We start from the raw sequence: 21571 nt of genomic DNA on the forward strand, positions 1-21571 counted from the left end.
GGAACACCTTGCTTCCCCCGTTGAGATTCGAGCATTGATTCTGTTTAATATAGTTTTGAATTTCAGACACCTTCAATCATAATGATTTGAGCAGCTGGAAAGCTCAGCTCTGGCTCTCTAACACTGTACTCAGGAACACTGTGCCAGGAGGACAGACACACATCACTCAAATGGTTTTTAATTGTATAAAAATGGTAACACAATACATCATTCTTGACAATAAGGTTAAGATCTACAGAACATCGTGACTGTGTGAGAGAAAAGCTAGAAAGCGCCAGAACAATCAAACCACTTTCTGGACGGGCTGTGGACATGAGCCTGTACAGCGCAGGACAGGGAAGTTGTTGAGCTGACCAGACATGCATGGAAAACCCCACAGCCAACTGCCATTTTGACCACCATATCATCTAACGGAAAAAAGGACCATTAACTTGCAATTTAGCAGTGAAATGGATTTGCTTCTAACCAGCAATCTGTCAAACACCAACAAATAATAAAAGATTCATATTGCATTACCAAGACATAAGCTTATGCTAAAAAATAAAAAGGTTGCACATAAGAAAAGAAAAAAAGGTAACCTTTTAATATAAAATTACTGAATATACCCTTTCACATCTGTTCAGCAAATACGTCAAAATAATCATGTACACAACATTCACAGACGGGGACATAACTATAGGAGGCGGAGACATTCACCAATTTGATCGGTTTTTCTATCAGATGAGAGATTGAGATTAATGGATGGCGTTAGGTTAAAGCATGTTTCGGGGTGGGTGTGGGGGGTGGGGCGCGGCGCGGTCAGCTCATTCGCTGACGTCCATGTCTTCCTCGTGGTGATCGTCCCCGTTGACCTTGGCCTCCTTCGCTGGGGGACCTGTGCCGTTGCCCTCTACGGAGTTAGGAGACATGCCGGAATCATCCGAGTCCTTCTTCTCCTCCCTCTCCTTCTCGCTGTCGTAGCCTTGCTCCTCTTCATCATAATCCCTTGTAACCTGTGGAGAAAGACAAGTTAACGTCAGGTTAACTTCAGGTTCCTGATTTCTTTTGTTGCCACGGAGCATGGCAACAGCTGATCTCGAGCGGCGTTCATGAGAAATTCAAACGCTGCAATGAAAAGGATCCATCTTTGATGAACATCCAGCGTCATTTTCACTGACCTTTACGTCTCCCTTCTCGCCATCCGATTTCCTCTCCCGCTCTCTCTCCCGCTCCCTCTCTCTCTCCCTCTCTCGCTCCTTCTCCTTGTCTTTGCTCTTCTTCTTCTTGCTGGTGGAGAGTTCCCTCTCCTCCCGGCCGCGGTCCTTCTCGCTCCTGCGCTCGCGCTCCTTCTCCCTCTCCTTGTCCCTCTTCTTCTCCTTCTTATGCCTGCGACAGAAGACGGGACAGAGGGTGGTGGCTTCACAGAGCTAGCATCTCTATTCTCAATTTGCATGAAATGGGACTGCGTGTATGCAAGGGGGGGTAACATTTCCAGAGATCCTGACATCCGCTCCTGTAAACCCTTCAGATAAACAAGGAGGAGACCAACCTCCGAGGTGAGGGAGTCCTGGAGACCTTCCTCTTGGGAGACTTCTTGGGTGAGCGGCTGGCACTGCGACTCCTCCTGTGCCTCCTGGAAGTCACAAACACAATTCCCACAGTGAGGCTGTGACCTGGGGAGGGGGGGGGGGGGCGTCTGAGCCGCCAACACTGTCGGAGGCCAGGCTGAGGAACAGCTTGCCGGCCCTCTTTACAAAAAGAGCCAGGCCGCGGCTAATCTGCGGCCGCCCATCTGCCCAGCGTCCCCAGCCGCACTCACCGGTTCGGGCTCCGCGACCTCCTGGTGGTGCTGTAGCTTTTCGGCGGCGTCCTCGAGCGCTTTTTCTCCCGCTCCTCCTTTTTTCGGTCCCTGACAGTCAGAAAGGGGGGAGGGGGGGGGTTAGGCACTTGGCATCTCCAGGGAAGCATCCAGAACAGAGATTAAAAGGCACGTGTGCCCTCAATGAATGTTCGGAGGATGAGGTTATCTAACCCAGTTCTAGTAAACTAGCGCACGGGCAATAAAGACTTTATACTGTACTGTAAGAATGTACATAAGGGTCTTAGGAAAAAAGGATCCGCTGTCTGACCTGGACTTGCTTTGGGACCTCCTGCCTCGTTCTTTAGAGTGGGACCTCCTCCTGCGCGGGCTCTTGGAGCGCCTCCGGCTGCGAGAGTGGGAGCGGCGCCTCGACCTGCTGGTGGAGCGCCTGATCACACACACGGTCAGTCAGTCACAACACCGTCAGGGACCGTCCCTAAACCCTATCCCAAACCCAGTCCCCGCCCCGGGTCAGGAGAGGAGGCCAGGCCGTAGGGGAAAATCGATTCGCATTTGAATCGCGATTCAGTCTTCTAGCGTTTCATGACGATTCACAATTATTATTTTTTTTCACTAAAAAAAGTGAGGTTTTTTTTGCTAAACTGCAAGCAAAACAATAAATGTCTTGATGGTTTTGATGCATTGGGATTTTTTTTCTTCACCACAACTACCTTTCACAGTCAAATAGAAACAAGTAACACTAAAGAGCAAACTGGAATCAAATGTAGGCATATATTGAATCGAAATTTGATAAAAAATCGTGAATCGGAAAAAATCGTGAATTGACAAAAATCGTGAATCGGTTTTTAATCGAATCGCGACCCCCAAGAATCGATTCGAATTGTGAGGTACCAAAAGATTTTCCACCCCTACTGGGCTGCTCACCTGTGTCTGGAGCGAGAGCGGGATCTCCTTCGTCTGGATCTGGACCGGGACCTTGAGTGCTTCCTCTTGCTCTCTTTATCTGCAGGGTTAGGGTCAGATTAGCTGCACATCCCAACTACACTGCGGAAGACGAGTGATCCCGGTCCCCCCCCCCCCCCCCCGACAGCCTGAATGTCAACAGAGCTGGAGCTACTTACTTCCTGGTTCGATGGCGGCAGAGATGAGTGACTGGGCTTCTCTGACTCTCTTCATGGCCTCTTCGATCTCTTTGTTGGGGTCCGGCTTCATGCATTGATTCATGTTCATCCCGGCAGTCATGTGATTCAGTCTAGAGGACGGTACAGTACACGTCAGAGGATGATGACCCCGCCCAACAGCTGGCTGACTTCAACCATCGCTTGACTCTATACTGGGTTGTATTTCATTTCAAAAGTTTTCAGGGTATAAAATATTATTGTGTATGTGTACATCCTGAATGGATCTATAACTTACTTTGGGTCCACAGACGTCATGAACTTCAAAAGCTGGTCAGCGGCCAGAGACTGTCATTAATGTTGAGAAGACATTATACAACTAACAGTGATATTATTGACAAGCACAGCAGCCCATTATCCCTGGTTGTGACACACTGTAATGTGTACACCATGGTTCATTTGATACAGTGGCAAACTCATGGAAACGAAGATGTTAATAGTTTGATAGTTCAACGAGCAGTCGGTCACCTGGGGATTCATGTTGCCTCCTGGAAATCCAAACGCAGCCATGGGGTCCATGTTGGGTCCACCGAAAGGATTGCCTCCCATCTGCAATGCACCAAAACACACAGGTGAGCCTGTCGCTAAGTTGGGGTTGCGGTGTATTGGAAAGCAACATTCAAATCTGCAATGGGTTAGGAACTTCATATACTATTCCAAGCCCCATCCCCTATAGCAAATCGCCTGGCTATAGCTCCAGCCTAGGCAGCAGATGGTGTGGACTTACTGATGGATTGGCCATTGGGTTTGGAGTGGGAAGCAGACCTCCTCCTGGTAGAATCCCTGCTACGGCATTAGCTGGAGCCAGCAGTGACAAAGCCTTAGCCTCATCTGGAATAACGCCTACGGGAAAACACAAGTGTTAGAAGGAGAACTGAACTGTCGCTACACTCCAACTTGAGGAGAGACATTTTCAAAAGAAAGACAAAAGAAAAAAAAAGAAACAGAGAAACAAAATGACTTTCTCAAGGCCAAACAAAAAAACACAAAAAAACAGACTTTTCACAACTTCATACAAAACATTTGCAGTGGTGTTACTATGGTTACCTTCAAAAGCTGCTAGATCTATGAAGAGTCCCCTTTACTCATTTAATCATTGCAGTAGAATGACTACGTAGGGGGGGGGGGGGAGATATCACAGTATACACTACTCCAATAAACACTGCCAAGATGTTATCACCTGAACTTGTTTTTTAAGTCATGAACCAAACGTTAGCAAGCACAGCGGCTTCTCCAGTGGGGTGTGCTCTCAATTTTCATATAGATGTTTACAGAACAAGCGACTCACGGTGCCGGCTTCGCTACTAAAAGCACACAGAGAAAATCGAGATACACAAAACAAAAAGAGTTTCAGAGAAAATTGGCAGCAATACTGTACAGGTTGACAGTTTCTACTTACCGGAAAGTAAATTGTCAGAGAGAAAACAACACTCAGTAAAAAATGGATACAGGTTTTCATTAAGAGCTGCACACTGTTTCTAAGTAGCTTACCTGTTATGGCAATTGGTCTACAACCAATGCCGATAACTTGCACCTTTTGACAGGAGTCAGTGTGGAATAATAATGTAATCACTAATGACTTTGGTTTCCACCTTATATAACAATGGGCTCAGGCAACTGAAAGCCCATGAACGTCTACTTTCTGTGGCAGAACGTACTGTAATTAGGATGCATTGGTAAAAATAAAATTTAAAAAAAAAATCACAATTTTTTTTGATGATTTTCCCCTGACACAAAGTTTGCCTTTTTCAAGAGAGGACACAGACACACAACAACATTTAGAAAAGGGCACACGGGAGAGAGAATTTAGCTGCAGGAGACAAAAGGGATGGGTGGTATTTTCAGCAGGGCCTGGCTTACAGGACTGGCAGAGCCAGGAAAAACAACTGTAAAACACAACAACAACAACAAAAAGACCACTGTTAAAGAGAGAGTAGTGAACCAATGCCATGTTATGTGGAGTGGACATGTGAGACAAGTAACAAGATACAGCAACTTGTTAACACAGAAACACAAGACTGGTTGGCTACCTTGTGAGCAATTGAGTGTATATTTATGATCTAGTGGGTAGTCGTTGACCAAATGCGGTTTTGTTTTTCCCCCAGGTCTCTTAAGTGGTCCACTGTGACAATTGTTCCCCAAAATACAGCCCTTAACCAGTGCCTTGGTGTGCAAATCAAACATGCCAGTGTGTCTTGAGCAGCATGTGGCTATGGGTTCTCTCTTACCATTGGGATCCAATTCATTGCGCAAGACAGACTGGACATTCCACAGTTCTGATTAAACACATGGCTGAGACCAATCTCGTTACACTATATGACCGTGTCATCTTGAATTGGTCATCAGACTAGATCAACGAGACCTGACAAATGACGCCGCTAACAGAGCTCATGTACTTGCATTGCAAAGCAAAGACTAAAAAACACCTAGAGGAGAGAACGAGAGAACGAGAAAGAAGAGTTGACACACAAAAGAGAGAGAGAGAGAGAGAGGGGGGAGAGGGGGGACTTGAATGCTGGCTGGCCTTTTGTAATTGCCTACAGTCCCCTGTTGGCGGCTACAGGCAGAGGACCACTTTCAGCCATCAAGGAAGGGGGGCTCTGCTTTTGCCTTCTCCACTACAAAAATCACACACACAAATAACAGAGAGAAATTTAATGACGGAGAGTCCGATATGGGGGAGAAAATAAAAAGAATGGTTAAACTTTTACACCATCAAGTTCACCTCTGCCTCATGAGGGGTATCTGCCCATGGTAAAGGCGTGTTCAGGTCCCGGTCCTTAAAGAAGACTTTGGTATACTGTGATATTACCAGGAGGGCTGTTGGGCCTCGTTTTTTGAGTGCGTCAAAATCAATGCATGGCACAGTTAGGTTAAAGCACACACATCAGGTGTGCGACCCATACTTGAAAAGGTTTTGTAGTGAGCAGGCGTGGAGACTAAAGACTTGATTTATGGCACCACAGTATACCAAGAGCATACCAAAAGTCTAAGTTGAGGTGCTACCAACACCTCTCTTGATTAAAGCATCAGGAGAGTGACACTGATCACAAATTTAGGAATCCTTAAAATGATAAGTAGCTATGTCTGAAGGAAACTGCCCAAGAACACAAGCAAGACATTTTATGTGATCAGTGTGGTTTCACTCTCCCATGAATACAGCATAAAACTGATCACCATTGAAACATGGAAAACATGGGGAACGAACCTTCCGCGAAAGGGACAACTATCAACGCCCTGTCCACGAAGACAGTGTTGGTGAGATGCTGAGACACTCCTACGGACTCGGTCTCCTGAAACTTGACGAAGCAGACACGCGACGTCACCGGTAGAGGGGATTCGCTGCAGAAGAAAAAACATTTGTATTGACAGGTTTTCAGGTTTAGCTTCACAAATGCCAAAGGTTTGCTATTTAACGGGGGCAAATGAAGCAATTTATATGGCAGAAGACACGGAGGCGTAACTGTTAAAGCACCACTAATCTAGACCGCAAGATCACGACACGATGCGCGTTCACCATTCACTGCGCTGGCACACAATAGACTGAACTCCTGGCCTACGCCAGGCCTTGCTCTGGCCCTGCAATCCAACACTCGTAAGCAACCTAGCTGGCTATCGTAGGAAATGTAATTGCCAACTCTTTGTAAAAAATGCATGGAAATATCGTCATAAACAGAACACAGACATTTCAAATACTAATAAATTGGAAGTATAACTTACTCTGGTGGAAATAATTTGAGTTCTTCAATGGTTCCAAGAAATCCAAACAGCATTCGCATCTGCTCGGATGTTGTGCTTGGCGACACATTGGTCACTTGAACAACGTTGGTTGTGCAATTCATTCTACCGAATAAAAAAGTTAAAATAAACAAAAGGCTAAATGTCTATAATAGACGGAATATTCGATACTCGACGCAGTTGGTTGCCAACAATAGCTAGTTGGCTAGCTTGCTAAAAGCACAGCTCTCGGGACTGACAAAACCTAGCTGGCTAGCAATGCGTGTGGCTAGCATTACGTCAAGAATCAACGAGCATGCGCAGTATGTGAAGCGGGGATTATGTTGTGTAAAATATCTTAAACCCTCAAAACTAGTTTATTGATTTGAATTCTGTAAGTGTAACGGTTGTTAGTAAATGCAAATGTAAATCAAATTTGGATAAGGTTTATTTGGGCATTTTCAAAGTCTACATTTATAGTCCTGCAAGCAGACTGCAAAGTGTTTGCTTATTTGTATTTTGTTTGTATGAAGCCACATTTCTCTGTGCAGCATTTATGGAGTGAGATTTGGTACTTTTTTGGTCATGAAAATAAAGATGTTGAAACAGAATTGGTCAAAATGAGAAAATAAAACATTAGTTGGAAACACAAGTGTGTACATATTGAAACCGGGGAAACAATTATACTGTATCACAATTAATTTGTATTGAATTTAAACCTAAATGTACTTATACAATTAATGTTCTATGCATACCTTTCTAAAAATTGTGCCAATTTACGTTTGGGTAGCTCATCTTCTTGTAGGCTTATGTCGCTTGGCCAGGTTTTGCATAATGCTCCTGCGTTCCACCTAGTGGTCGTTTCTTCAACATCCATTTCTTACAACAGGTTGTGATGAGGAATAACGTTCTACATACAGGCAAAACGCTTCATACGAGGCCCCAGCCCAGTCTAACCGCTGGTTATTAGATTTTGGGATCTGCAGAAAGAGATGCTTATATATTCAGATACAAGTGGCAGCCGAGATAAATACATTACTAAAACAGTTTTTCTATTATTTTTACACTTTGTGGGATCAATGCCTTAAGATTGGAGTCACATTTGGAATGGACTTGGTTGCCCTGCTGTAATTGGCTATACGTTTGTATTATACCAGGCTCTAATCATCTTCTATTCTGTGCCAACTTAGGTCAAGAGTGGTTTATGTTAAGCTTTGCAAGAATTCTGTGTAGAGCCAACTTTTTTTGTGTGTGTTTCAACAATAGGCTTTATATTCTCAGACTGATAATGATGTGTGTGTTAGGTTACAAAACCTTACCTTTTTTGTACTAGCATTCTTCACAAAACAACCAAGTTTTCTCTCTCTCCTGTTCATGACCATGTTTTGATTGATTTTGATTTATAAGAAAAAACGTAAACGCCAAATGATCCTAACATGCATTAAAATATAACCCCAAAGTTTGGTTGTTACTGCCATCATTATATTTCAAACAATATGTTGTGTGATTGAGGCAATAGGTCCCTTTCATTAACACTTTATGACAACTAGCTTCTAAAACCGTTTTTGGATAAATTAACAGTTAATAAAATAATACACTATAACAGAGTTTCAGATCAAACACAAAATCACATGACTATGGAGTGTTAAAACCCTCCAGCAGGCAAGACTCAGTGGTGTTTGATTTCCACATAACTACAGTAGGCCAGCAAAGACTTTTGTCGTTGTAATTAGCCGAGCCCAGTAAAACATTGGTAACTACACACACAATTTGTCGTCACATTTTCCTTGACTTTTTCCCAAGGGAGGGAGGAACAATGGCTTTTCTGTCCACAAACCATGTCCAGAGTAATCTCAACCTGGATTATGGTTGCGTTAGATTGACAAAGGAACCTTTGGCACTTGGACCAAAGAATGCCCACATCTCAGAGACTTCCAATGACTTCCCATGTTAAAGTAACATCATAGTACACCTTGTGGGCAGTCTGAAACATTGAACATCTTTGATCTAGATTGTGTTCCATATTAGAAATGTAAATGAATACATAAAAAAACCTGTCTTTACTTTAGAGTAACACTTATTTGAGCAATTCATTTAGTTTTTAAAGGAATACAAGTCTTGGCATTCTCTTAGAGTATAAATGACTAAGACTTCCATACACTTCCTTACTTACTGTAGATTCACGTTATACAAATCAACATGCTTTGTACAAAATCTTATGATTGTGTCACATTTGGCATTGTTGTGCTGATGCTCACCTTAATTTCTAATTTGTGATATTACAACACATAGGCCAGACAAAGTTCTAATTTGTGTACTGCTCAGCGTAATAAATCCGTTTTCACAGAGGTTGGGAATTGTGTCAATCAGCTAAAGATATTGCTACAATGGAATTCTTGTTCATGGTGTGAGATGATTGGTTGGTGGAAAGGTTTAAGTTCCCTTAGGCAGTGACTCAGAACAGGCTACAAATATAAATACCCTGAACATATTCAGTGGTACAAGTCTCCCAGTTCTGAACTTATTGCAGGACACCAGCGTATGTTTGTGTGCCACCACAACAAGGAGGAACTATGGTCAGCCGGTAAATGCTTTTTTCTTAATTACTGAATGATTCTTATCTGATTGGTTTAAGTGCTGAACTGGTTGTTTACAATGTGGCTGCAGATTTGAACACCCTGCTGGTAGCTATAAGAAGATCTTTGAGACATGTGAGGACCTGTCAGAGCCTGTCCCTGCGACAGTCACAGGTTTGTTGACACACACCTGTATTATATCATGTGAAGATTCGTGCATACGTCTTATAACACATGCATTTTATATCAAAAAAGGTTATCTGAAAATAGTTAATGTACTACTGGACTGCTAAAGCCAGATGTGTGGGTGTGTGCAGGTCGTATTCCTTCCTTTCTAAAAGGGAGTCTCCTACGCCTGGGCCCTGGCCTGTTTGAGGTGGCCGATGAGCCCTTCTACCACCTCTTTGATGGTCAAGCCTTGATGCACAAATTTGACTTCAAGAATGGGCAGGTCACCTACTTCCGCAAGTAAGCAGACACTTCATATGTTTGGACACTGTCCATCAGACAGTGACATGACGTGTTGCTGCCGTGTTCTGGAAACCACAATTAGATTTGTAAATCAAGCATGTTTTGTCTTCACTCTGTTTTCATAAAATGACTCCACTGACTTACACAGCCTCTTATTCATAGCCTCTTATATATTACACAGTTATAACGCTTCCTTGTCTTAATCTTTCTCGTAGGTTTATAAAAACAGATGCCTATGTGAGGGCTATTACAGAGAAGCGTGTTGTGATCACTGAGTTTGGAACATTTGCTTATCCAGATCCCTGCAAAAACATTTTTTCCAGGTTTGTCACATGTTGGTCTTGTCATTTGGTGATTTTCTATTGTAATGGTCCACGGCACACTATATTTGCTCATTTAATTCTTTGAGTTCCAATTCTCATCTGTAATTTTTCTTAATTCATTGATTAATTCTTGTATATGCGTGTTTTCTGCGTATGTGCAGGTTTTTCTCTTACTTCAAGGGTGTTGAAGTGACAGACAATTGCCTGGTGAACGTTTACCCCATTGGCGAAGATTACTATGCTGTCACTGAAACCAATTACATCACTAAAGTCAACACTGACACCTTGGAAACCCTGAAGAAGGTCATGTCCTATTACCTAAAGAGAGCTATGCACAGATCTCGTATTTCTTTACTCACTCGTCCAGATTACATCTCCGTTCACCTATCTTAAAACATAAAGCTCTCTTTGTTGATGTTCTATCATGAGTTGGAAGACTGAGAATGGAATTCAATGCATGCAAACTAAATGGACGCCCTTCCTGGAACACTCAATAACCTGCTGATATTTGACAGTTTTGGCATATCGTAGAGGAAATGTTCATCTTTCAGTTGTCTGGCTAGCCTGTTCACTTGCCAACCTTCCTATCATACACAGGTGGACTTGTGTAACTATGTTAACATCAATGGAGTGACAGCCCACCCGCACATAGAGAGAGATGGAACAGTGTACAACATCGGCAACTGCATGGGCAAAGGAGCTTCACTGGCCTACAACATTGTCAAAATGCCCCCTACACAGCCAGGTGGGTTGTCTCTCAAACACGAAATCTAGGGCGGAATTCTCTGGGACAACGAGGTCGCTAACCTGTACCCTGATTGTGAATGTTTCCTCAGACAAGTCTGACTGCATTGAGAAGTCCAAGGTGGTGGTGCAGTTTCCAAGTGCTGAGAGGTTCAAGCCCTCCTATGTGCACAGGTACAGTTTGTGGCTCCTCGAGTTTCAAGCTTATTGCCAGTAAAATGACAAGTGCAGACACAATGACATTCTTTGGTCCAGTTCCTCTTAAACCCCTACAAACCCTATCTAAACCGCTAATAAATAATCTAAACCTCAAAGAATCATTCCTAACCTATATGAGCTACTATACTTATCGACAATAACTATAATGGGCTATTAATAAGAATTTACAAAAATAGATTAACACAGAATAATTCACCTGACAACTGAAAATAACCTCAACTGAGAAAATCGACTAATAACTAAGAATAACCTAACAATATGCACATGTTAGAGGAGGAAGAGGCAGACACCTCAGGGGGTAGCTGACAGGGGGGAGGGGTGATAGGGTGGGGGGTTGTCCAGTGTCGGGGGTTTAGTCTGGACAGGGGTAGCCGATGGACTGCTGATCGTTGAGTATGCCTGGTGTTGCGGAGCCTGTTTGTTCTGGTCATGATGCTCCAACCATCTGGAGTCTCTCTCTGGTCGGTGGTGGGCCAGATGACGGGCGGGCTGGGGGGTGTCTGTGGTGAAGGAGGTGGCTCTGCTACAGCAGTGTGGGGTGTGGAGGTGCCCTGACGGCCGCTAGCTCTGCACCGAGGACCTTCTGCGCCGCTTAGTAGAGCCTTCCTGTCCTGAGCGTGGTGTAACTGTAGCACGCTGTGAGGCCTCTGGTCAGGACACGTTCAACGATCCAGCGGAGGACGTTCACAAGAATCTGTGTGTCCCCTCAATAGTCTGTTCAGGGCTGCAGTGTTGAACGTCATGTGTTTCTTTCAGCTTTGGCATGTCGGACAACTACTTTGTCTTTGTGGAGACCCCTGTGAAAATCAACCTGCTCAAGTTCCTAAGTGCCTGGAGCATCCGTGGTTCCAACTACATGGACTGCTTTGAGTCCAATGAGAGCCTTGGGGTAAGCACCATGGTTTCATGTGTAATCTGAGACCCAGCTATGTCTTGATTCTCCACTGTGGAGGACATTGGTTTCAGGTTAGCACATTTGGCATCCATCCATGCATGCCACTGCCTTCATTTCTGATCCCTCAAATAATCTAGTTGACTGCAGTGAATTGTTTTCCTTGCAATACATTTGTTCACTTTAAACACTTCTGTGATGTTAAAAACCTACATCTGTAACAGTTGTTCTCTAGGTTTCAGTAGGATGAAGTTGACAGTAGACGGATGGTGACATTACATATATGAATCCCTGTAATAATTACATGGCATGACTATCATGTGATTGAATGTTATGCTGTTTAACGTTTGCAAAATCTCCCAGACATGGTTTCACATTGCTAAAAAAGACCCTGGAGAGTACGTTGATCACAAGTTCAGGGGAGCTGCCATCAACGTCTTCCATCACATCAACACTTACGAGGACCAAGGCTTCGTCGTTTTTGACTTGTGCACATGGAAAGGGTAGGTGGATGAAGTTTGCGACTTCCCATTGACTTTCATGAAATAAATATATCGATAGATAAATAGCGCACATTGATTTGATTCGCAACAACACAACCTTCCTTTGTTCCTGACGCTCTGCAGGTTCGAGTTTGTGTACAACTACCTGTGGCTGTCCAATCTGAGAGCCAATTGGGACGAGGTGAAGAAGGCGGCCATGATGGCACCTCAGCCCGAGGTGCGCAGATACGTCATCCCGCTGGACATCCACAAGGTAAGGTTGACACCTCAGGAACAGCGGCACCCAGGAATCATCCACCGACGACCACTGATGACCTTCTCCCCTTCACACGCGGGCACTCTGGGGGTTGTTGGCAGGAGGAGCAGGGGAAGAACCTCATCAGCCTGCCCTACACCACGGCCACAGCAGTGATGCGCTCTGATGGGACCATATGGCTGGAGCCGGAGGTTCTGTTTTCCGGGCCTCGCCAAGGTGAGAACACACGGAGCGTCCCGCAAGCTCGTCCACTTCCACGAAATGAGCTGTGTTCCCATGAATGCCTGTTGCATTAGACGTGGCTACAGTCTTTCATGATGGCAGACAGGTATTTGAGAGTACTGTTGCTGTGTCTTCTGGTAGCCTTTGAGTTCCCCCAGATCAACTATGGGAAGTATGGTGGCAAGAACTACTCCTATGCCTACGCACTGGGCCTCAACCACTTCATCCCTGACAGGGTAAGCAGAAAGGGTGTGATCATGAAAATGAGACGAGCCCTTCAAATTTATCGTCAGGCCTTGGTGACCTTAGGTTTTGCCTGCTCGTAGATCTGCAAGCTGAACGTGAAGACCAAGGAGACCTGGGTGTGGCAGGAGCCGGACTCCTACCCCTCCGAGCCCTTGTTCGTGCCCAACCCAGATGCTGTGGACGAGGATGACGGTATGTATGCCATACTGCTGCTAGGGAAGGCTGCTGGACTGTCATGTGGTTGTTGTGTGTGGATTTCTGACCCAAGGCCGGTACTGTCCTCACAGGTGTCCTGCTGACCATTGTTGTCGCCCCCGGCGCTGCCAAACCAGGGTACATGCTGATCCTCAACGCCAAGGACCTGTCAGAGATTGCCAGGGCAGAAGTGGAGTGCAGCATGCCTGTTACCTTCCACGGAATGTACAAACCATAGGAATGTAGTGTGGAAGCGACAGGAAACCTGGCTGTTCTCAGGGTGAAAGTGTAGTCATTCCAGGGTAGTCAGAATGCCAGGCTTGCGCTCAGGATAGCTAAAACAAGCCATAAAGAGAGCATTGATGCCAAAATGTGTCACTAGCTATATTGTTTAAATGAAGCCTGCTTAAATGGAGGCTTTGGTATGTAACCCTTGTGATTTCTCAGTGACCCTACTGTGTTAAAACCAACAACAATGCTTCAATCACAACACAAATGGAGTGCTATCCATGGAAATCAGTGCATGGGTTCACATGCTGTGCTCTTTAAGTACTGGAATAATAAAAACATAGAATCAACACAACACCCTTTTCATTGAAAGTTTTGTTGTCCTTTATGCAGATGCAATTAAGATTTTAATAAATACTTATACAATGACATGCTTTCTCATGGTGAATAAAACTTTTTTTAGATGGTCACGTAGATTTGTTTCACCATAGAAAATCTGATTATGTTTCCACTTGAATAAGGGGAGGCCTTGAGGCCGCTAGGAACAATGTTTTGCAATTAATTCCCTTCAGAAGATCCTTTTTGGTCAAAGTTTCTCAATCATAATCTTGCTAACCAATCAGGTGACATATTAAGCTGATTACTTGGGCCAGCGGTTAATTACACGAACAAGAGAACAAACAAGCGTGTTGAAACATTTCAGCAATGGCAATGACAGATTAATTCCTTTAAAATCTGTATGTGCACTGTGTGGCCTTTGTCTTAAAGACTTTGCAAACACCATACCGACCCTGAACAGCAGTTATTCTGCACTGAGTTATTGGTCTGATCCAGGATATAACGTTGACCAGATTCAGACTAACCTCTACTGAGCAACCAACGTTACAACACTGGGAACTTAGATGTGAGGTTCAGTTAATGGGACAATGTCAGATGGAAAATCTTTTTTATTGTCCTAAAGGGAAATGTATATATGATTACTTGTGACATGCACATGTACACAAATAGGTATTTTGAAGTTTATGTTTAAGTTTGTTCACATACTTTATTTATTACAAACATTAAAACAGTGACAAGGATGACCGACGAGTGTGCTTTCTTGTTTATTGGTTTTCTTTACATGAGGGCTAGCTCGCCTCCCAAAAACAAAGATTACAGGAGATAACATTTATTTTTAGTATCCTGCAGAACTGAAATGAAGAGAAAAACACTCCAAACCAAAAAGGCTAATTCAAAAAGTGTGTCATCTCCAATGACAAATCACACTTCACCAGAAACATCTCTCACTCTGAAACTGCAAAAGGGACAGAGGTTTGCAAACACAGACTCAACAGTGTACACTAATAGTGAAGGTTGTTGTCTTAGACACATTACACAATGGTATCACACAATCTAAGATAGCTACATAGAAAGAAGGGAAGAGGTACCACTACTAACATATGCAACACCTCAGATGGAAATAATTGCAGCATATTACAAAAAGGCAAACAAAGATGTAACTGTAGAGTCTCTTTCTAAACATGACATCAGAGTATTGATTCAAAGGGGGCTCTGCTTGTGAACAGATCAGATCCTGCTTCTCTGCGTCCAGATTTGGGTGTTCTCCAACCTCTGTCCCTCCTACCATTCACACACGGCTTCAAAAAACTAAACTAAACAAAGTCACACTATTGAATCACCCATCAGTCCAGGTGTTCAGGCTTACTTCAAAGTGGTAGGTGACCAATGGTAGCACTGACAAAAGCATTGAGCGTTCTGTCATTTCTGCATTGCGGAAAAAAACAAGAAATCATACTGATAGTGCAAGGTTATAGTTTTATATATTAATATAATGTTTTCCGTTATTGTCCTATAAGTAAAGTGCAAATCTCTGGATCAGATAAATGTGTTTGCAAGCATTCCTAACTTTAGACTGATCCTCCTGACCATGCACAAATGAGCCCTTTACAATTGGTTGACAGCTATTCCACTCCACCCATGTTTAACTCACCAATAGTACACAGTGCTATAAAGCTCTTAAGTTTCTTTTCTGGTCATTTGGACTAGCATTAAGGGGTCCCATTAACATCCACCTAGCTCTAGCAGTGAAGCCATTGTGGTCTAACATAAAAACCTAATGAGGACAAAACGCTAAGCTAAATGTTTACATACATATATCTCCCATTTAGACACAATAAAGGATGGACGTTGGGCAATTTTTGCAGTGTGCAAATATTTTTTGTTTTTGTTGTTGTCGATTTTCAGGATATTAAGTTGTAATTTCTTTATACTGTACACCGATGTAAAACTAACACAGGATATTCAGTCTGCTTACCTACATATCCACCATGTAGGCCTTTTGGGGGAAATTACCTTTGATGATGAGTATGCATTTGGTCTTATTGATGCAATTTCTGAAATTTGACAGGATTTCCCTATTGCCAAATACAGAAGCTGGACAAGTATCTCATTTACACCTACTGATCATGTGATCACTCATCATTTTGACTGACAGACAAAGAAAACCACTGAGACCTGCTCAAGCGGAACTGCATCCCAAAACAATCTCCCACAACTCTTCATCAACACCAAGCTTATCCAGTCTTATGAACTTTCCGGAAAACACGCCCCCAACCATGAAGACACACAAACACACAAGTCACACACATACATGCATGTATGACCTACAGAGGCAGCTGTCTTATCGAGACTTGACTTGGGCCGGCCTTCCCTGCACCAGCCAGTCCATGCTGTCGGATGGGGCCGGCATGGTCTGCATCACGAGTGTTAACAGAAGTCTCTCATCTAGTCAACGCCTCAACAACTTGCTGCTTCTCACACTGTACGCGTGAGGTGAGAGGGTGGAAGGTGCAGGCAAGGCTGTATGGATGTGTGTGTTTGACTGAAGTGTGTTTCTGAAGAAGTGTTTTCTGAAGGCATCCCTTTAGATCGTGGTGGGTGGGGAGAGGGTGGTGGGTCGGGGGTGGGGGGGCAGGGGGGTGGGGGTGGGGTGGAGGCTGACGCAGGTTCAGTTGGTCTCGTAGGTGGAGAGCAGGGCGGCGTCCACAGGCTCCATGCAGGAGGGGCAGGTGAAGGAGCGCATCAGCCAGTCGTCTATACAGTCCATGTGGTAGATGTGCATGCAGGGCAGGAACCGGATGGGGTCGCCGTACACAAAGTCCATCATACAGATCACACACCTGCAGAGAGAGGCCGTGGTTAGAAAAGGGACCATTTTAGGATGGAGGTAACGGACCTGGCCCTCCACTCATCCTGGGAATGCTTACTCTCGGATCTTCTTTTCCGAGCCGTCGCGCCCGCCGTCGTACACACCCCTGGGGAGGTGCTGGATGAGGCCGATTCGCTGGGCGATACGAACCTGCTCCTCTTCTGTCAGCTGGGTGGCCAACCGGGCCTGGCTGGGGGTGGGGTGATACATGGGCATGTGGGCCTGCTCCTGGATCACAAGTACAGAGGGATGACAGCTACAACACAGCAGTATACACATCCATGGCAAGAACTGTAAACACTTGGGAGTGGCAACATCATGAGAGATATAGTAACTGGGGTCTGCATAGCATTCATTACATTGCAAGCCAACTGCAGAAAAATGCAAAGCAGGCATTTTGGCCAGTTCTATGGAAAAAGCATCTATAGATTAAATGGATCTGTTGACTAGAAGTATAAGAATAATTTAAAAGAATACTCTGTCTGGACATTCTTGGCAAGCCTGTTTGTAACACATTTGTGAAGCTGAAAAGCAGTTTGGCCACAAAAAGTGCTGAGCATGTTTTGTCTTTGTGTGGATATAGACCTATTGTTGAAGGTTGACGAAGGCTTAAATGTTCTTTGCAAATGTCTACGTAAAACTGGAAAACATTTTTTTTAACACAACTAACTTACCTTTAGCTAAGGTAAGCCATGAAAGTTAGGCCTGGGTCACAGGCATGGAACTTAAACATTATATATATTTATCTATTTTCTTATACTTTAGTCTATCAAAACTAAAGTAATTTTATTGTAAATGTAATTCAAAAAAAATTAAACCAACATTATTAAAAACGATTCTTCCCAGTAAACGTAGTTTTAGTACTACTTAATTAACTTTAATGTTATTTTAAGTCTAACCTGATAAGGTGGAGGTGGTTCCATGTCTGGGTCTGTCCCGTCACCATAACTTGCTCTGTCTGACTGGGATTCGTGAAGCAAAGAAATATCGTCCGACGTCGGCGATTTGAGACAATTGCCCATATCCTCTTCTTATTAGCCCTTTTATTTCTGCTTAGCTACCTGGCTAGAACTAGCTACTACAGACCAATGGCTTGTTAAACTTGCCGTTGTCCGTTTAGCTACCTGGCTACGATACAACTCTCTCCTTTTTTCAAATTAAATGACAATGGTTATTATTGTTTAACAACCTACTAAGCTATCCGATACATGTTATTACGAATATAACCGAGCACTACCGTCCGAACATCCACCGATTCCTAGCTATTCAACAACATTATTACGATCATAGCATCTGAAAACAAAGGACCCTGGTGCTAACTAGACTAGCTACAGCTAGCTGGTTGCTACTTTTTCACTTGCTAGCGACTTCCTACAAGACTAGTGTCAGTCATTCCTCGGTTTACGACTTCGAATAGAAATCTCCCACCTAACAGCATCTGACAGCAACAAGCCTTACAAAGTGATGTTTATGCGAGTGAAGGTCATGGTCTCAGTTGTCTATTGTCAAATAAGGATTTAATCATGTTCTCTTTTTCAACCCAGGACAGCTATCTGTCCATTGGATATGACGTAAGGGTGTTAATGTTGTTGTGCTTTGTCAGGGTAGAGTTGGTTCTGCCAGAGCCTGTCTATGGAGAGCCTATCCACTCCCTATTAAGCCCCATTGTACCGAATTTGGTTGCAGTTCCACGAGGGTTCCACTGGGGGTGATCGTCGGCATGAGGCAATGAGTGCAAAATAAATGGGAGTCTATGGAGCTAGACGGCTAAATTTGCCTCTTTCGTCTGATTGTCGTTGAGGAATCTCAGATTTGATTGTAGTTTTTGCGAGTTCAACATGGATTATAGGTCAAAAGTTTAATGAACGAGTACTTATGTCCTTTTGATTTCTTACAGGGTGAGTCGTTGTTGCCCATAACACGCTAGCATTCTGCTAATTAATGCTGATTGCATTACGTCATTGACATTTTAAAAGGCTTTTTAAAACAAAAAAGAGAAAAAAAACACCCTGCTTTGTATATTTTCTTTGCCTTCCCTTTCAAATGCAACATTCAAACTACTGTACAAAAAATGATATCCTGAGAAAAGTGGATTTTGAGGGGCTAGACCTCCATTCATTCTGCACTCACTGGTGAGCGCCCTCATATGGAACCAGAGTGGAACTGCAACCAGTTCAGAACTCAGAAGTTTCCCGAGACTGACAGTCCTCCCCATATTAGACGTTCTCTGGTTCTGCGCTTTCATTGGACAGCTGCATGAGACGTCACAACAACAAAACGTGTACCAGTGTGTGAAAATATGTCCACAGTATATCCAGTAGAAGTCTGCAAGACGGCCATACCTATTGGTCATTGTTCACGTTTTATATATGTATGAGTTTATAATGTTTCAAAACAACTTCCCAATAACAGTGTATCTGTTTTTGAAGAAGATGCAAAAGCAATATCCTTTAATCTACAGACCCTTAAATCAAAACTCCATAGTCACTCAATGCTCCCTGTAGCAGCCTTACATTTTTCTGAGGGAAATTCTAATATCCTTTTCCACCAGCAAGCAGTTATTTGTCAAAGGGAAATAATCATTGCCAAGTCATTTGTGCTATTCACATATAACAGTAAAACAAAAAAATACAACAGGCTAGTTTGTATCCACCTTATAAGGTGCAACACCTTGATAGCAAAAGCCACAGGGTGTAGGTACCATTAAAGTAAGCATCAACAGTTAAACAAATTACTGTTCCTGCATTGAATAACCTCTTGTGTGTTTTGCCTGTTTTTGTATTGATCGATTCAGTGCAGTAAATTATTATTGTTGGCTACTAGCTTGGAAATATGATGTTACAAAATATTGTAGTCACTTAATTATTTACTTGTTTTTAAAAGAAAAAGAAAACCTTTTGCAATTATGGTAGCACAGTTGATAACAGTTGTGCTAATTAAGCAATAATAAAACTGGCATGCTTTAGACTAGTTAAGTGTCTGGAGTCTGGACCATCAGCAATTGTGGGTTAAATGGGTTAAAATTAAGTTCAAAATATTCAGAACCTTTCTTCTGAACCTTTCCAGTCTATTCTGTCACGGCTTACAAGGAAAGTGGATCCAAACACAAGAGAATGCAGGCAGACAGTTGGGAACAGAAGGTCTGGAGGGCGACCGGAGGCAGGGCCGGAGGACGGGATTGCTCAAGGGGTTGGCGACGTAGGCTGGGCAGCCCTGGAAGCTGGCCACTGTAAATGCTGGAAACTCTGGAGGCAGGATCACAGGGGGAGGCTGCAGACTCTGGAGGCAGGGTCACAGGGGAGGCTGCAGACTCTGGAGGCAGGGTCACAGGGGAGGCTGCAGACTCTGGAGGCAGGGTCACAGGGGAGGCTACAGACTCTGGAGGCAGGGTCACAGGGGAGGCTGCAGACTCTGGAGTCAGGGTCACAGGGGAGGCTGCAGACTCTGGAGGCAGGGTCACAGGGGAGGCTGCAGACTCTGGAGGCAGGGTCACAGGGGGAGGCTGCAGACTCTGGAGGCAGGGTCACAGGGGGAGGCTGCAGACTCTGGAGGCAAGGTCACAGGGGAGGCTGCAGACTCTGGAGGCAGGGTCATAGGGGAGGCTGCAGACTCTGGAGGCAGGGTCACAGGGGGAGGCTGCAGACTCTGGAGGCAAGGTCACAGGGGAGGCTGCAGACTCTGGAGGCAGGGTCATAGGGGAGGCTACAGACTCTGGATGCAAGAGAAACTCATACACACACATATTTATACATACACACATATAGGCCAGGGATATTGGGCCAACTGACACAAAAGTATGCCCTTGTGTCATACTAAAATATATCTCAAATATAATATATAATATTTATAACTAGTACATTTTGAGCAAATAAAAGGAGATATGAACTGAGCAAATATGAAATATATAGGAATTTATAGTCCTTACACAGAGTTTGTACGTTTACAGATCTAATTTCATGTTTATCTTTCATGTTTTATAGATTAACTTTCTTACATCTAAAGGCAATGACTTTCTGAACATTTGATTAAGTACTTTGCTGGTGTTCCACAGCTTATTGAGTTATTTAATTGAATGGAAGTGGCGAGCCTTGATAACAAATTGTGTGTTCTAATGACGCATGAAGCACAAGGATGTGGCCCAATCCACTCTTGACCTTGCATCTGACAGTGATGGTTACTGCATTCATAAATAAAGTGAAGAATGTTCTAGGTCCACCCCCTTTTCTTCTCCTATAACTAACGAGCAATACAAATAAAAAGAAATATATAACCAATGTTGCATGAGATTTTTTATTCATATATACAACTATTATACACATATAAACCCAACAACTATTTGCATTCCATGAACATTTGATTCAATTAGTGTTTTTGGTTAAGTGAGTTTCACAATTACCCTTTTCAGGCAAATAAAACATTTACAACCTTTAAGTAACATTCCATACACCCGTCTATTCCTTTTAAAGCAGGTGAGTTTAAGTGTGTTTTCTCTACATCTTATAGCATATTTGTACTGTACATTATTAGTAAACCATCTCAACAGGTAAATTAGTGTGTTGTGTTAAAACATCTTTCTACAGTCTCTGTGTGTTTTAATTCATACAGTATATTCACATTGTGGAAAAAAATGTACGGTAAACATTTGCAGATGGAATTGTCCAGGATGAAGCAGGCTAAATCAAAAGGAGAGAAAAAAACAGACAGCTACATTGCACAATATGCTTTATGAAATTATTGTGCAATGATGCGGAATATAAAATGGTAATTAAGCAGTAACATATTATCTAAAGAA

At 43.5% G+C, this 21571-nt stretch overlaps 3 protein-coding genes across 4 annotated transcripts; 1 reads left to right on the plus strand and 2 right to left on the minus strand.

Moving 5' to 3' along the window:
* Positions 1-162: 162 nt before the first annotated feature.
* On the minus strand, positions 163-6986 carry LOC146270882 (uncharacterized). 2 transcript variants are annotated; one of them, XM_084708495.1, is made up of 12 exons: positions 6700-6986; positions 6188-6321; positions 3707-3822; positions 3448-3528; positions 3218-3249; positions 2923-3053; positions 2726-2804; positions 2109-2228; positions 1799-1888; positions 1529-1612; positions 1158-1365; positions 163-992 (listed from the first exon to the last, which is right to left on the minus strand). In XM_084708495.1, the coding sequence occupies exons 1-12, from the start codon at positions 6819-6821 to the stop codon at positions 804-806; spliced, it is 1386 nt and encodes a 461-aa protein (XP_084564621.1). In that variant the 5' UTR covers positions 6822-6986; the 3' UTR covers positions 163-803. The 2 variants fall into 2 exon arrangements, with proteins under 2 accessions (XP_084564621.1, XP_084564620.1); XM_084708494.1 differs by having other exon boundaries at positions 3218-3267; positions 6700-6985.
* A 2283-nt stretch (positions 6987-9269) lies between these two features.
* Positions 9270-13581, plus strand: rpe65a (retinoid isomerohydrolase RPE65 a). Its single transcript, XM_084707724.1, has 14 exons — positions 9270-9280; positions 9364-9446; positions 9590-9740; positions 9959-10066; positions 10228-10369; positions 10664-10811; positions 10903-10984; positions 11786-11918; positions 12285-12424; positions 12548-12677; positions 12782-12896; positions 13044-13138; positions 13229-13340; positions 13436-13581. Exons 1-14 carry the CDS (start codon positions 9270-9272, stop codon positions 13579-13581), a joined length of 1596 nt encoding a protein of 531 aa, XP_084563850.1.
* Positions 13582-16556: 2975 nt separating this feature from the next.
* Positions 16557-18388, minus strand: LOC146270884 (RING finger protein 11). The gene is made up of 3 exons (XM_084708442.1): positions 17679-18388; positions 16838-17007; positions 16557-16750 (listed from the first exon to the last, which is right to left on the minus strand). The coding sequence occupies exons 1-3, from the start codon at positions 17799-17801 to the stop codon at positions 16579-16581; spliced, it is 465 nt and encodes a 154-aa protein (XP_084564568.1). The 5' UTR covers positions 17802-18388; the 3' UTR covers positions 16557-16578.
* Between the last annotated feature and the right edge of the window lie 3183 nt (positions 18389-21571).

Source organism: Hypomesus nipponensis, chromosome 10 (genome assembly GCF_054491055.1).
Source record: "Hypomesus nipponensis isolate SF chromosome 10, ASM5449105v1, whole genome shotgun sequence".
NCBI classification, from domain to species: domain Eukaryota; kingdom Metazoa; phylum Chordata; class Actinopteri; order Osmeriformes; family Osmeridae; genus Hypomesus; species Hypomesus nipponensis.

Bases quoted from the DNA above. Each gene is read 5' to 3' on its own strand.
- LOC146270882 (XM_084708494.1), bottom strand. From the start codon at position 6,821: ATGAATTGCACAACCAACGTTGTTCAAGTGACCAATGTGTCGCCAAGC. The intron at 2,805-2,922 runs GTAAGTAGCTCC...CTAACCCTGCAG, and splicing joins TGCCGCCATCGAACCAGGAA to ATAAAGAGAGCAAGAGGAAG. The intron at 1,889-2,108 runs GTCAGACAGCGG...TCTGACTGTCAG, and splicing joins AGGTCCCAAAGCAAGTCCAG to GGACCGAAAAAAGGAGGAGC.
- LOC146270884 (XM_084708442.1), bottom strand. From the start codon at position 17,801: ATGGGCAATTGTCTCAAATCGCCGACGTCGGACGATATTTCTTTGCTT. The intron at 17,008-17,678 runs GTTAGACTTAAA...CTTGTGATCCAG, and splicing joins AACCACCTCCACCTTATCAG to GAGCAGGCCCACATGCCCAT. The intron at 16,751-16,837 runs GTAAGCATTCCC...CTCTCTCTGCAG, and splicing joins TCGGAAAAGAAGATCCGAGA to GTGTGTGATCTGTATGATGG.
- rpe65a (XM_084707724.1), top strand. The intron at 12,897-13,043 runs GTGAGAACACAC...GTCTTCTGGTAG, and splicing joins GTTTTCCGGGCCTCGCCAAG to CCTTTGAGTTCCCCCAGATC. The intron at 13,139-13,228 runs GTAAGCAGAAAG...GCCTGCTCGTAG, and splicing joins ACCACTTCATCCCTGACAGG to ATCTGCAAGCTGAACGTGAA.